The following is a 14061-nucleotide window of genomic DNA, read 5'->3' on the forward strand; positions in this document are numbered from 1 at the left end:
GGGGTCGGGGGGCTGGATGGAGAAGCCTCTCCCACTTCCTGGTTACCAACCGCAACCGGAAGCGACCGCGGTCTCCAGGAAGTGACGTCACGCCAGACGGCCCGGCGCGGGGCGGGCCCAGGTGATGGCGGAAGCGGAGGCCAAGATGAAGCAGTTCAATGGCGGCGGCGGGGCCGGGCTGGACGCGGAGCGCGGCCGCTTCCCGTACTGCGTGGTGTGGACGCCCATCCCCGTGCTGACGTGAGTGCGGGGCCGCCGCTTTGCAAGGGAGGGCGGGGGGGCAGCAGGGCCCGGAGGGCGGCCCGGGGCTGACGGTCGCGCTCCGCCGGGCCGGGCCGAGGGCTGCGCCCCGTCCGTATCCAATGAGGAGCGCTGCGGGGCCGGGCTGCGGGACGGGCGGAAGATGCGGAGCGGTGAGAGCCGGGTGGGAACGGCACAGCGGGAGCGCCTGGCACCGCTGGCACCTCCCCGCCTCGTTCCCCTTCACCGCAGGGCTCCGAGCTCGGCTCGCCCGTGGGTTCCTCCCGCAGCATCTTCCCGTTGTTCCGTTCCCAGCCTTGTCCTTAGGCCGAAGCTCTGCAGGTTGCGTCATCGCTCCGCTTTTCTCCCGCTGACGTTTCCTCGGGTTCGGAAGCTGGAGAGGCCGGCAGTGCTGAGAGCTGGATGGGAAACCTGCTCCTTTGATGCTGGGACGGCACTGAGCTCCTTGTGGCTGACAGAAGCTGCTCTATGCAGACACAGGGAGCTGCCTGCCCTGCTCTGTGCCAAAGGAAAGGCAGAGGAGGGGGGTGAAGCGGCACAGAGCACAGAAGATCCAACTTTGCAGCTGCTCCGTGCTGTGGGGTTCCGTTATTGACCGGACAGAATGGGTTCTGTATCTCCCCGGCTGTGCTTATCAGCCACGTGTGGTTTGTCTCCCCGTTTCAATCGCTGTAGGATCTCTCTATTTGAGCTGTGGTTGAGAATCCCTTCCTTGCTGCGATGTTTGAGATGTGACTCGCTGGGCACGGCCTGGTGTGGAGAAAGCAGAGAGGAATGGGAGAGCTCAGCAGAGCTGGGGAGGCCGCAGGTTGTGGGAGGGCACAGAATCATCACCGCGATGGTGGATGGGCTGGGATTGAGGCCTGCTGCTCTCTGTGAATGTTCCTATCTGCAGTGCCAGGTTTGCAGTGAAAGGCTGCAGTGTTGGGTGGGCAGCCGGGCAGGACCACCTTCTGATCCCTCACAAGAAGTCCAGGTTTATCCCTTCTTCTGGATCCGACCCTTTGATGGAGCCTGAGTGCCACATGGAAGAGCCAACCTTGGCTCTGTGTGTCAGGACAGCACGGCTCTGGGTGTTCCCTGCATGCTCTTCCTCTGTTTCTATCACTCCTGCATCTCTACCTGGCAGCACTGACCTGCTGTCACCTCCTGGCTGCCTCATGCACCAACCCTGCCCGTCCTCACCATGCTGTCTGTTATGTGGCCGCTCCAGCAGTGTCCTGGCAGCACGTTGCAAGCTCTCAGTGTGATCCCATTCCCTCTGTAGATGGCTCTTCCCCATCATCGGCCATATGGGTATCTGCACATCCACGGGAGTCATTCGGGACTTCGCGGGGCCGTACTTTGTCTCAGTAAGTACAAGATGGGTCTTGGTGCCTAAGCCAAAATCTGGTCTGCATCTCAGTGAGCTCTGAGCCACCCCCTGTGTCCTGCAGCACGGAGTTCTGCAAAGCAGTGCTGTTGGATGTGTCTGATGTTTGTTGTTACCCTGTGGGTTGTTGGGAGGATTAGATAAACAAAGGTTGGTTTAGGTTTGTGGGCAGGAGGAAAGAATCTCATGGCCTGTGAGTTTAGGGCCTAAATCCTTTTGCATCTGCCATCCTGACACTGCTTAGGGCCGCGTGGCAGTTCCATTGCTGGGTGATGGGGGGTTGTTCAGCCACGAATGCTGCACAGCATTGTCCTCATGAGCCCCTTTTCCCTCCTGTTGCAGGAAGACAACATGGCGTTTGGGAAGCCAGTGAAGTAAGTGCTCCCATTACTTCTTATTACACAAACAGCTGACCTGCAGATGTCCTTTAGTCCATGGAGACGGACATGCTGTAGTGCTGCTTTTCGTGTTCAGGTCGCCTCATTCACACAGACCTCTGCTGCATGTCGTGCTTCTCAAGGAACCGCATTAAGCTGAATCTTCTTAGAGGTGTAACAGCCCCGTAGCGGTGTTAATAGCTCTATCTGCATGCAGCATGTTTAAAAGGAAGGAAGAAAACAAAAGCTGAAAGGTTATGTTAGCAACAGGTGTTCCACGTGGTGCCTGTGCTGTGCTGATCGAGTGCCATGGCTGGCATCTCATTACTGTTTTTGGGGGGCTTTGTAAACCTGTTGTGAAGGAGCAGCAGCAGCAAAGGGGTCCTATCTGTCCTTGTCTCTTTCCAGGTACTGGAAGCTGGATCCTGGCAAAGTGTACTCCAGCAGCCCCAATGCATGGGACACAGCTGTGCACGACGCCTCGGAGGAGTACAAGCACCGAATGGTACGGCTGTGTGTCCCTGTGTGTCCCTGTGTGGTTTCTCCCCTCTGTGTGGCCCTTGTAGGGGCTGGCCCTGTGCAGCGTGTGGGAGTGGGGAGCTTCAAGGACGACGTTTCTAACGCTGTGCTCCTTTCTGTGTTCCAGCACAACCTTTGCTGTGATAACTGCCATTCTCACGTGGCTCTGGCCTTAAACTTGATGAGGTACGACAACAGCACCTCCTGGAACATGGTCAAACTCTGCTTCTTCTCACTCCTCTATGGGAAGTACGTAAGGTGAGCTGAGGAGCAGGCAGCTGAATCCTCTTCTTTCATTCTCCCATCCCTCCAGAGCTTCTGCCTGTCCCTTGGAACAGGGAGGAGCATCTCCCTCCCCCTTAACACATGGGTGAGAGGTCCTGGTGCCATCACTGCCTGCTGCTTGTTCATAGGGGAGGAACCAGGAGTGTTTGCTGGGTTGCTCTGGGCGGTGCTCCCAAAATTCTGCCTCTAGAAACTCATTTAAGGTGGCAGGAATCTGGGAAATGTGAGCTGGGGCAGATCTCCCCCTGTGCTGTCCTTTGGCTGGGTCAGGGCAGAACAGAAGGTCACAGGATGGCTGCTCTCCAAGGGTCATTGGTGTCTCTTCCCTCTTGCATCTTGTTTCCATTAGAACTGATTTCCAACTTGAGCGGAGAGGGAAATCCTGAGCTTTCCTTGTTATAAAGGATGGACACTTAATCTCCGTTTCAATTCCTTGGGCCCGGAGAGCTGCCCTGCATAATGCTTTTGTATTGCTTCCCTTCTGCTGGGTCTGGCCTGTTCTCAGACAGCAATTGCAGCTGCCATGGGCTGTGCTCCCTGCTGTGCTGGGTAAATACACCAACAGCCCCATCAGTGAGACTGACTGCGATGGCATCCTGGTGTTTGACTGCATAGATGTGACACGGTGAGTGGGATCTGTGCTGGAAGCAGAGCTCAGCCCTGTGGTTCTTTATGGACCCCGTGTCATATCAAAATCTGCACACGATCTGCAGCAGCAATGGATAAGGAAAGCATTCACCTCCCTCTGATTTCTCATTTATCAGCTCTTCTATTTGTCCCTCCCGTGTTCCTCTGCTGACTTTAAATCCTTTATTTCCTTTGCTTTTTGCCTTGCAGCATAGGGGGATTTGTGAAGACCTGGCTTCCCTTTGTCCTCTTCTTGGGGGCGATCCTGACGGTCGTTCTGACTCTTCACCTGCGGTGATAAGAGCCGTGAGCTCCCCATCCCGTGGGCACACCAAGGAGGGAACTGGGGCTGCTTGACTCAGTGGGACAGAGGCACGGCACTCCGGGAGGCTGCAATTCCACTCCACTCTTAACAGCTCATCCTCGTTTCCTGGATCTGCCTTCTTCCCCTTCTGTTTCTGTTCTGTCGCTGCTGTGTCTCAATGCCGGGCTCCCGGAGCCTCCTGACTTCTCCCTCCATGTGTTCCCTCTGCAGTTTGGCAGCTGGGAAAGGAGAGGTGTGGGCTAAACTTTGCTTTCAGCACAAGGCAGAGCCTCAAGGCAAAGCCCTCCTTGCTGCTTGAGGAACACCAGTGGTTACACCTCCTGGGCTTCTATCACCTCTTCCTTCTTCCTGCCACACTTTATCAGATGCTTCCTTTGATTCCCAGCCTCCAAGGAAGGGCTGCATCCCTCCCGTAGCACACGTTTGGAGGTGTGGGGTGTGCACAGCCACAGCACGGCCTGATGGTGCCCAGCAGTGACAGGAAGGTGTTGGAGACACAGAGGGTCGCTCTGCAGCAGGGTGGATCCCATCTGGTCCTGCTGGTGAGCCCAGAAAAGCAGGAAGTAGCTGGACTGGCTTGGGTACGGCTCCATGGCAGAGCTGGGACTCTGCTGCCAAAATCCCTTTTAGCTTCTGCCAGAGAAAATACAGCTTCCCTGCTTCTCCCTTTGCTCGGAGTGCCCGAGGCTGTTGTTGCACTTCTCATGAGCTCCTTCACTTTCCTTTAAGCCTCCATGCTTTGTGTGCCATGGAGCTCCTGCCCGCAGAGGTGGCTGCTGGGACAGAAGGCTTTGTGTGTAGGGCTGTGATAGCATCCGTGCCTCCAGTGGCAGCCCTGAGCTCTGTGGGGCTGATGGAGGTTTAAGGAGAGGCTGAGGGCCTGGCGTGGTGGGTTTGGATGGAGGTGCTGACCTGCAGGTGCTGCTTTCCATGGGGCTTTCTGCTGGATGTGATGTGCCATTAGCAGATCCCCTCTGATGGCAGAGGGAGGGTTGGCTTTTCCACACTGCATTCCCACTGCCCGCTGCATTTCAGCCCCGAGGAATACTTGGAGAGCTCCTCTTGGCTGCACCCCATCCCTGTGCCTTCCTCTGGTGTGGAAGCCCATTCCAGGCTCTTGCTGGCTCCCTGTGCCTCCCTTCTGCTTCCACCTCTGTGCTCCCCACCCACACAGGCTCTCTCCCTTTGGGTGTCTCTTGCTGGATCTCCTCCCACGTTTCTTCCTGTTTCAATGTCCCCTCCATGGATGGGAGAGATGAGTCCCAACATGCCCCACTTCTCAATGCAAGTCTGAGACCCTCCAAGGAGCCGTGGGGCTGGAGCCAAACAACCCATCTTCTGCAGTAGCAATAACCTACAGACTCGTAGGGCTGCGTCCCCGTGTGTTAGAGATAAGCTGTACGAGCATCGCCAAAGCTGAGCCTTGGAGCTGCTGGGGGAGGCTGGGATCCCTGACAACATCCAGTGCCATTCCTGGTGCTTCCGTACCAGATCTGAGTGTCGTTGAACACAGACTCTTCCCCTGCAGCATCAGCAGAGCCCTGCAATCAGTTGGGCTGAGATGAAGCAGAGGTCCCACATCGCTGCCCCAGCCCTCACCCAGCACACGGAGCCACCTTTGCCCCATGGGAATGAAGGGACAGAACGCAGCTCTCCCATTTCCTGCTTTAGCACATGGCTGCTGTGACATACAGCCATGGGGGGGCAGAGGGGCAGCCAGCCAAGAGCTGTGCCCCCCTCACAGCGTCCCCGATCTCCTGCTGTGCCCCCATCCCTCACCTTGGCTCCATCCCTTCCAGTTTCACCCCCCTATCGCAGAGCTCTGTTGCTTTGCAGCTGCTCTTTGGTGGGCTCCATCCCTCCATCCTCCATCCCTCCATCCCCCCCTTCCTTTGTTCCCTTGATCTCCGTGGGGCTGCTGGATGACTTTGTAAATATTTAAACTCTGCTTCTGTGGTTTCAATAATCCCGGCGGTGGGGGAAATAATAATAAACGTCAGTGGATGTGTCCCATCGCTTCTCCTTCTTGTTATCGAGGTTTCTCTCTTTCAGACGAACCGATGCCGTCCGTCCCACGGGCGGGCTGAGCTCCGACCCAAAGGCACCACGAGGAGCCGCAGCTCGGGAGCGCATCGCCCTCCGTTGCACGGAGCTGCCCGTACCGGTGGCAGCAGCAAACCCAGCCCTGCGGTGCCGGTTTGGGAGCAGCAGGGCTGGCGCAGGGAGCTGATTGCTGCAGAGCAGGAAAGCTTTGCTGCAGTGCAGGCAGAACCAGCTGCTGTGCCAGGGCTGCCGTGCCAGGCCTTCAGAAGCTGCGGAGCAGCAGAACTGCGTCCCTGCCCTGAGCCGTGAGGATGCTCAACCAGTTTATCCCCCCCCCACCCCAAAACCAGCCGGGATGGCCCCGTGTGTGGGGAGCAGGTCCTGCCCAGAGGCAGAATAGCAGCTAAAAGTGCACTGGAATCCCCCACTTGCACTTGCACGGCTCCATTCCTGTGTGCCCACCCCTCACAGCCACCTTAAAAGCCTCCTTATCCCTCCATGCCCCCCCCCCGGCTCCTCCTGGGGTCCCCACGGTGTCTCCCTCCCTTGAGCCATGAGCTGCCCTGTGCTCCCTGCCTCAGTTTCCCCACCCCAGGAGCGCTGAGGCCCGAATGATGGCAGTGGGGTGGGTGTGGGGTTGGGATCAGCTCCCAAAGCTGCAGCTCTGCCCACGCGCTCCCTACACCCGGTGCAGAAATGAGGCAGAACCTGTTCTGGGTGCCCGCGGGGCGGCTGCCAGCACCCACAGCTCACAATCCCATAACCTGAACCCACAATCCCATAACCTGAACCCACAATCCCATAACCTGAACCCACAATCCCATACCCACAGCTCAGAATCCTACACTCGGCACCCACTGATGATGCTCCTATGTTGGATGCCTGGCCTGCGCCGTCTCCGACCATTGCAGTGAACAGAGTTCAGCTCCAGCATGGGCTGAGACTTGGCGAACTCATCACCCCGATGCATCCACCCACTTGCAGTGCTGAGCCCCAGCAGAGTCCTGGCCGTGCTCAGTGCATCTCTGCTGCACCCAAAGACAAGCAGTTGGGGGAGGAATGGGGGTGGGGGGGGGTTGTGGGGCTGGGGGGGGCTCCACATGGACCCATGGGGAGAGGAAGGGGAGGGCGGCACATGGACAGACAGACACACAGACAGACACACACACAGACACAGACAGACACACAGACAGACACACAGACACACACAGACACACAGACACACAGACAGACACACAGACACACAGACAGGCTGCAGCTGAAGCCTCATTTCCTTAGAAACAGCTAAAAATAAATCACCCTTTGCTTTTTGGGGGGGGGGTTTATCTCAGCAGGGGCTGCACCCCCCCCCATCCTCTCAACCCCCCCCCCCCCCCCAGTATGGAAAGTGGGGCGCAGGGTGGGGAGTGCAGCACTGCCATGTGGGGCTGTCCTGGCTGGGGGGGGCAGTGGGGTGGGAGCCGTGGGGTTGTGGCTGCACCCATTGATGGGGGTCCTTCACTCACCCCCCCCCCCAGGCCCCAAACTGCCCCACGTTTAGCTGGCAGGGTGGGCTGGCACACATCACTCCTCCCATTGCCCCCCAGTGTTGGCAATGCCCCCCCAACCACAACCACAACCACCACCAACCGCTCTCAGTCTATTCCCCTCCCAGTCCGCCTGACGCCTCCCAGTTCAGCCCAGTTCAGCCCAGTGCAGCCCAGTCCGCTCCGCTGTGCTCCTCTGGCTCCACTCCCAGCTTTGGCAGCGCCGTGCTCGGAGGTTCCTGCCCTGCTGGGGTTGACTCAGCCTTAGGAGCGGGCACCGTGCGGCCCATGGCCCCCCCGCAGCCCCGGGCGAGGTAAGGACCGACCCACTGCCAAAGGGGGAGACGTGGGGGGGGGGGGGGGGGGTCCTCCTGCTCTTTGGGTTGGGGGCTGCGCTCTGCCCTGAGCTCAGCTTTGGGCACGAGTTGCCTGCAAGCCCTGAGGGGTGCGGGGGGACAGCAAGACAGCAATGGGGGGGGGCTGCCCACCCTGGGGGGCACCCAGGGGTGTTTGGGGTGGGGGGATGTTTGCTCTCACACCACCCGTCGCCCCATTCCCACACAGGGCTGTGCAGCCCCGTCCTGCTGGGAGCTGCGGCTGGTTGGGCCGGTTGCACGCATATGGGGGGGGGCGGGTTGTAGCTTCGCCCCCTCCCACCTCCCAACCTCAGCCACCCCCACACTGTGTGTCCCCCAAAGGATGGGGGGGAACCGCGGGTGTGCGTGGGCTGACCCTGGGTGACAGGGTGACACTGTGGGTGCTGCTGTGCTCTAAGGGGGGGATGGGACACCCCCATGGGCCAGGCCTGCATGTAAACAGGATATGGAGACAGCGTGGGGTTGGGGGGGGGGGCAGGGAGGGGTAGGGCCCCATTGCATTGCCAGACCCCTGAGCAGCACAGCACGGTGTGGGGTCACCAGGAGGGGCGTGGGGTGACATTGGGTCAGCAGTGGGTTCTGTAGGTGGGGCAATATGGGGGGGGGGGGAGGGCTGGGAATTGGGGGGGGGGGCTCCTCAGTGTGTGCCATCGTGATCCCCGTGGTGTGATATCGCAGTCCCCACCGTGTGCCATTGCAGACCACACCGTGTGCCATCGTGGTCTCTGTGCCATTGCAGGTCCTATGGTGCGCCATTGTGGTCCCCATGTTGTGCCATCACGGTCCCCATGCCATCTTGTCCCCCCCTCCCAGTGTGCCATGGTGGTGCCCGTGCTGCAGTGTCACTCACAGCACTGCCTGCTGTCCCTGCTGGGCACAGTCCCTGTGCTGCCCACCCAGCACCTCGTATTGCTTGGGGACACCAGGGACCCCCCCATGGCTGGGATGGGGACACACGAGGGGCTGGGATGGCAGCCATACCGCCCCCCCCCCCCAAGCGCTCAGGGTCAGGGGGCACATGGCCACGTGGTGCTGACATCCCAGTGGGATCCCTTTGGGGGGGTGGGTACCTGCACCCCCTTCTGTGCCCCCCCTCTGTCCCCTGGGAGCCCTGCGGGCAGCGGGAGGGGCAGAAGTGGACGCCTTTGGTAAACAGCGGCCGGGATAGCACGGAGCCGGGAGGGGCACGAAGGGGGGGGGGGGTCCGTGCCATGGTCTGGGGGGGGGTCGGTGGGGTTGTTGGGGGGGTCTTTGCTCCCAGCTGCCCCCATCTCATTGCGGAGGGTGGGGATGCCGCGTGCTGCCCACCCCACTGCGGCCCCACCGAGCCGCGCTCAGCCCCCTGCCCACCCCCACAGCCCCCCCCCGAGCCCGCAGCACACATGGAGCCGGAGCCGGGCCCCGAGGCGCTGCTGGACCTCAGCTTCCTGACCGAGGCGGAGCGCTGCGCCATCGCGGAGGTGCTGCACCGCGACGCTCTGCTGCGCCGCACCGAGGAGGGCAGAGTCAGGTGGGACCCGCAGGGACCGCCCGTGGGCACGGACAGACGGGGGGGCAGCCCGGGGGGGTCCCCAACACGATGGGAGATGGCGGCTGTCCCAGCCTGGGCCACAAACCCCAACCTGATCCGTGTCCCCAACCTGGTCCCTGATGTCCCCTCAACCTCACCTGTGTTCCCTCATTCTGACCCATCACCAGCCTTGTCTGTGTCCCCCACCTGGTCCATGTCCCCTAAACCTCATCCGTATCCCCCCCCAGCCTGGTCTGTGTCCCCAATCTCATCCATGTTCCTCACCTGATCTGTGACCCCAACATCATCTGTGTCCCCCCAACCTGGTCTATGATGTCCCCTCAAACTCACCTGTGTTCTCCCAGTCTACATCCCCACCGTGCTCTGTGTCCCCTCAACCTCATCCTCGTCCCCCTCCCAGTCTGACCCACATCCCCAACCCGCTCTGTGTCCCCCATTTGGTCCACGTTCCCTACCTTGCTCAATGTCCCCAACCCGATCCATGTCCCACATATGGTCCACATGTCCCCAACCTGATCTCTGTCCCCATCACAATCCACGTCCCCAACCTGGTCCATGTCCACTCAACCTCATCTGTGCCCCCCAGCCTGATCCACGTCCCCCATCTGGTCCTTGTCCCCAACCCGACCCCCATCCCCAACCCAGTCCATGTCCCCCATCCCACTCCCTGCCCCCCACCCGCTCCATGTCCCCCCCCACATGGAGCTGTGATGGATGAGGGGCTCCGGAGCTGAGCGCTGCTCCCATGGGTGAGCAGCAAACTGCGCCAGTCGGTGTCGGACCCGGTTCTGCTGCGGACCCTGACGGGAGAATGGTTCTGTGACGTCCGGGCCCAGCGCCATCGGAACCTGCTGGGATCTGAGCTGGTCCGTGCGTCCATCCGGCGTAGGAGGAGACCATGGGGTAGGGAGGATGGGGGGATATGGGGGATGGATGGATGGATGGGGATGGATGGATGGATGGATGGATGGATGGATGGATGGATGATGGATGGGGATGGATGGATGATGGATGGATGGATGATGGATGGATGGATGGATGGATGGATGGAGGGATGGATGGATGGATGGATGGATGATGGATGGATGGATGGATGGAGGGATGGATGGGTGGATAGATGGGTGGATGGATGGATGGAGGGATGGATGGGGATGGATGGATGGATGATGGATGGATGGATGGATGGATGATGGATGATGGATGGATGGATGGATGGATGGATGGATGGATGGAGGGATGGAGGGATGGATGGATGGATGATGGATGGGGATGGATGGATGATGGATGGATGGATGATGGATGGATGGATGGATGGATGGATGGATGATGGATGGATGGATGGATGGATGGATGGATGGAGGGATGGATGGAGGGATGGATGGGTGGATAGATGGGTGGATGGATGGATGGAGGGATGGATGGATGGATGATGGATGGATGGAGGGATGGATGGAAGGAGGGATGGATGGATGGATGGATGGATGGATGATGGGTGGGTGGGTGGGGGATGTGGGGTGGGCACACAGTATCACAGCCCTCTGAGGTCCCTGCTGTCCCCAGGAGTGGCAGAGCTGGAGTGCGGGCTCAGCCGGGATGAGCTGGATGCCATCAGAGAGTGGCTGCTGGAGGACAAGGAGGATGAGGAAGGTGCCCGGGAGGAGAGGTGAGGTGCGGGTGGCTGTGGGGCTGCGCTTTGATGCTGCTCCAGGGCTGCACCGGGATCTGCTGACCGCTTCTCCTCGCAGCCCCAATGAGGATGGAGTCCCAGCAGACACGGAGCTGCAGGTGGGTGCTGGGCCGGCACGCGGTGCTGCGGTGCTGGGCCCGGTCTCACCCACTGTGCCACCCACAGCCCGACCCCACAGCCCCGGAGGGGACGACGGTGTCACCATCTCTGCAGCAAGCTGATGTCCCAGCAGGGGAGCAGGACGGCCCCGGACAGCCAGGTGATGTGGGGCTGCAGGGAAAAGCAATGGGGTTCAGGGAAATAGGGGACTCCCTCCTTCCTATATCCATTCCTTGCTGTGTTGGGACCCCCCACCCACATTGTGCCCCTGCAGGTGACAGAGTGGATGGGAACCCCTTTGGCACCTCCAGTGTGGAGGAAGATGAGGAGGAGCCCAGCCCTGCACACAGCAGTCCTGGTGTTGGACAGGTGGGGTGGGGGCTGCGGGGGGGGGCATGTGGGGCTGTGTGGGGTAGTGGGGTCTGCATGGGGTTACAGGGTCTATATGGGTCTCTGTGGGGTTGAGTGGGGCTGTGTGGGGTTATGGGTTCCATATGGGTCTGTATGGGCTGAGCAGGGCTTTGTGGGGTTATGGGGTCTGTATGGGGCTGAGTGGGGATGGTGGGGTTATGGGTTCTGTATGGGGCTGTATGGGGTTGAGTGGGGCCGGTGGGGTTATGGGGTCTATATGGGTCTGTATGGGGCTGAGTGGGGATGGTGGGGTTATGGGGTCTGTATGGGTCTGTATGGGGTTGAGTGGGGATGGTGGGGTTATGGGGTCTATATGGGTCTGTATGGGGTTGAGTGGGGATGGTGGGGTTGAGCAGGGCTTTGTGGGGTTATGGGTTCCATATGGGTCTGTATGGGGCTGAATGGGGCCGTGTACCCGAGCCGCTCACAGGGAGCAGCGTGCCGAGGGACCCCTCACAGTGGATGCAGCCCTATGGATGCTTTCCCTTTGCCCCCCCCAGGCGGACCCCTCTCCTTTCCCCCCCCAGGACGCAGATCCCCCCCCATGCGGTCGGACATCCCCGCAGGACGGTCGCTCTCCGCCGGTGGCTGCGCTGAGCAGCAGCTCGTCCATCTCCAGCCTCAGCTCCTCCACGGTGCGCTGCGCTCCCGAACCTTCCAGCTGTGGGTCCGTGCGGCCGCTCAGCGCTCCGCCCCCCATCCCTGACCCACATCCTCCCCCCCTCCAGCTGAGCGGCAGCCTGCTGAGCCTCTACAGCGACTCGGAGCTGCTCCGGGTTCCGGTTCGGGGCTGCGTGCAGTTCTCGCTGCGTTACGAAGCGGCCGCTCAGGAGCTGCGGGTTCACGTCGTGCGCTGCCGGCAATTGGCCGAAGCGAAGCGGCAACGCTCCGACCCGTGAGTGCGGCACCGGGGGGGAGGGGCACCGCGACCCTCTCTGTGTGCCCCCCCCCCAACCTTCCGAACCCCATCCCCGTCGGCTGCAGGTACATCAAGACCTACCTGCTGCCCGATAAGTCCAACCGCAGCAAGCGCAAGACGTCGGTTCGGAAGCGGAGTTTGGACCCCGTCTTTAACGAGACCCTGAAGGTGGGCTTGGAGCGGGGGGGGGGGGGGGTCCCGCAGGCCGCCGTGCGCCCCCCGCCCGCTCACTCCGCTGCCCCTTCCCCCTCCCCCCCTCGCAGTACAACGTGCGGAAGGCGGAGCTGCGGGGTCGGACGCTGAACCTGTCCGTGTGGCACCACGACGCGCTGGGTCGGAACCTCTTCCTGGGGGAGGTGGAGGTTCCGCTGGGAGAGTGGGATTGGGCCAACACGCGGCCGGAGTGGTTCAACCTGCAGCCCCGCGTGAGTCCTGGCCTTCCTCACCCCATACCCTTACTCCCTGCCCCACGTCCCCCCACAACCCCACTCCCTTTCTAACCCTCCCCACCCTATACCCCCGTATAACCTTGCTCCCTCCCCACCCCATAACCCTGTGCCCCATAGCTCCCCATGACCCTGCTCTCTCCTTGACCACCCCCACCCCATCGCTCCCCATAGCCCTGCTCCCTGCCCCACACCCCCCATAACCCCTCTCCCTCCCCACCGCAGACCCCCATACCCCCAGACAGCCTCCCCAACCGAGGACACCTCAACCTGGCGCTCAAATTCATCCCCGCAGGCTCTGAAGGTGAGTGGGGGCTGTAGGGATGGGGCAGTGAAGCCCCCCCAGGCCCTGACCCGGATCCCCCACCCCATAGGATCGGGGCAGCCTCCTACAGGTGAGCTGCACATCTGGGTGAAGGCAGCGCAGGGCTTGGTCCCACTGCATGGCAGCACAGTGGATGCCTTTGTGCAGTGGTAAGCAGGGAGGGCTGCATAGCAGCACACGGAGGGCTTTAGGGGGGGGGGGGGTGTACAGCCCCCCTCCCCACTCATTGCTGACCCCCCCCCAGCTCTGTGCTGCCCGATGACAGCAAGGCAGGCCGGCAGAAGACAAGGGTGGTGAAACGCAGCCTCAGCCCCATCTTCAACCACACCATGGTGTACGATGGCTTCCAGCCCCACGACCTGGCCCAGGCCTGTGCCGAGTGCACCCTATGGCACCGGGATGCCTTTGCCAAGAGGCAGCTGGGGGGGCTGCGGCTCAGCCTGGGCACAGGTAAGGTGGGAATGGGGACAGAGAGCTGGGGGGGGGTTCTGCGGGGTCCTGAGGGGGGTCTATGGGGAGTTATAGGGGTCTAAGAGGAGTCTAAGGGGGAGATATGGGGCTCTGTGGGTGTATATGAGCATCCTGAGGGGGTCTGTGGGGAGTTAGGGGGGTCTGTAAGAAGTCTGGGGGGCCCCATAACTAAGCGGGCTCTCCTCCCTCCTCCCCCCCGCAGGGAGCAGCTACGGGCTGCCCGTGGGCTGGATGGACTCGACGGCGGAGGAGCGTGAGCTGTGGGGCCGAGTGCTGCGGGATTCCGGCCGCTGGGTGGAAGCGCTGCTACCGCTGCGCACCGACCTGGTGCCCCGCAACGCACCGTGAGCGCAGCGCGACCCCCGGCACGAGGATGGGGGGCTTTGGGGGCTGGGTCGGGATGTGCCCCACACGGATGGGGTCCCTCGGGCTGCAATGAAGCACCGCACGCTCTCCTGGA

The 14061-nt window shown here is 61.2% G+C and overlaps 2 protein-coding genes across 3 annotated transcripts; both read left to right on the plus strand.

Moving 5' to 3' along the window:
- Positions 1-82: 82 nt before the first annotated feature.
- TMEM222 (transmembrane protein 222) lies at positions 83-5784 on the plus strand. The gene is made up of 6 exons (XM_072355671.1): positions 83-240; positions 1529-1613; positions 1976-2007; positions 2419-2515; positions 2657-2787; positions 3652-5784. The coding sequence occupies exons 1-6, from the start codon at positions 125-127 to the stop codon at positions 3737-3739; spliced, it is 549 nt and encodes a 182-aa protein (XP_072211772.1). The 5' UTR covers positions 83-124; the 3' UTR covers positions 3740-5784.
- Positions 5785-7511: 1727 nt separating this feature from the next.
- SYTL1 (synaptotagmin like 1) lies at positions 7512-14056 on the plus strand. 2 transcript variants are annotated; one of them, XM_072355337.1, is made up of 15 exons: positions 7512-7649; positions 9071-9222; positions 10001-10146; positions 10804-10906; positions 10989-11028; positions 11096-11189; positions 11304-11398; positions 11941-12075; positions 12169-12335; positions 12425-12527; positions 12623-12784; positions 13031-13109; positions 13180-13279; positions 13375-13580; positions 13804-14056. In XM_072355337.1, the coding sequence occupies exons 2-15, from the start codon at positions 9095-9097 to the stop codon at positions 13947-13949; spliced, it is 1704 nt and encodes a 567-aa protein (XP_072211438.1). In that variant the 5' UTR covers positions 7512-7649; positions 9071-9094; the 3' UTR covers positions 13950-14056. The 2 variants fall into 2 exon arrangements, with proteins under 2 accessions (XP_072211438.1, XP_072211439.1); XM_072355338.1 differs by having other exon boundaries at positions 11968-12075.
- Positions 14057-14061: the final 5 nt, after the last annotated feature.

Source organism: Excalfactoria chinensis, chromosome 22 (genome assembly GCF_039878825.1).
Source record: "Excalfactoria chinensis isolate bCotChi1 chromosome 22, bCotChi1.hap2, whole genome shotgun sequence".
In the NCBI taxonomy this organism is placed as follows: Eukaryota; Metazoa; Chordata; class Aves; order Galliformes; family Phasianidae; genus Excalfactoria; species Excalfactoria chinensis.

Excerpts from the sequence above, each read along its gene's own strand:
- TMEM222 (XM_072355671.1), top strand. The coding sequence starts at position 125 with ATGGCGGAAGCGGAGGCCAAGATGAAGCAGTTCAATGGCGGCGGCGGG. Across the intron at positions 1,614-1,975 it reads CGGGGCCGTACTTTGTCTCA|GAAGACAACATGGCGTTTGG; the intron begins GTAAGTACAAGA and ends CTCCTGTTGCAG. Across the intron at positions 2,516-2,656 it reads AGGAGTACAAGCACCGAATG|CACAACCTTTGCTGTGATAA; the intron begins GTACGGCTGTGT and ends TCTGTGTTCCAG.
- SYTL1 (XM_072355337.1), top strand. The coding sequence starts at position 9,095 with ATGGAGCCGGAGCCGGGCCCCGAGGCGCTGCTGGACCTCAGCTTCCTG. Across the intron at positions 11,190-11,303 it reads GGACGGCCCCGGACAGCCAG|GTGACAGAGTGGATGGGAAC; the intron begins GTGATGTGGGGC and ends GTGCCCCTGCAG. Across the intron at positions 13,280-13,374 it reads GTGGATGCCTTTGTGCAGTG|CTCTGTGCTGCCCGATGACA; the intron begins GTAAGCAGGGAG and ends ACCCCCCCCCAG.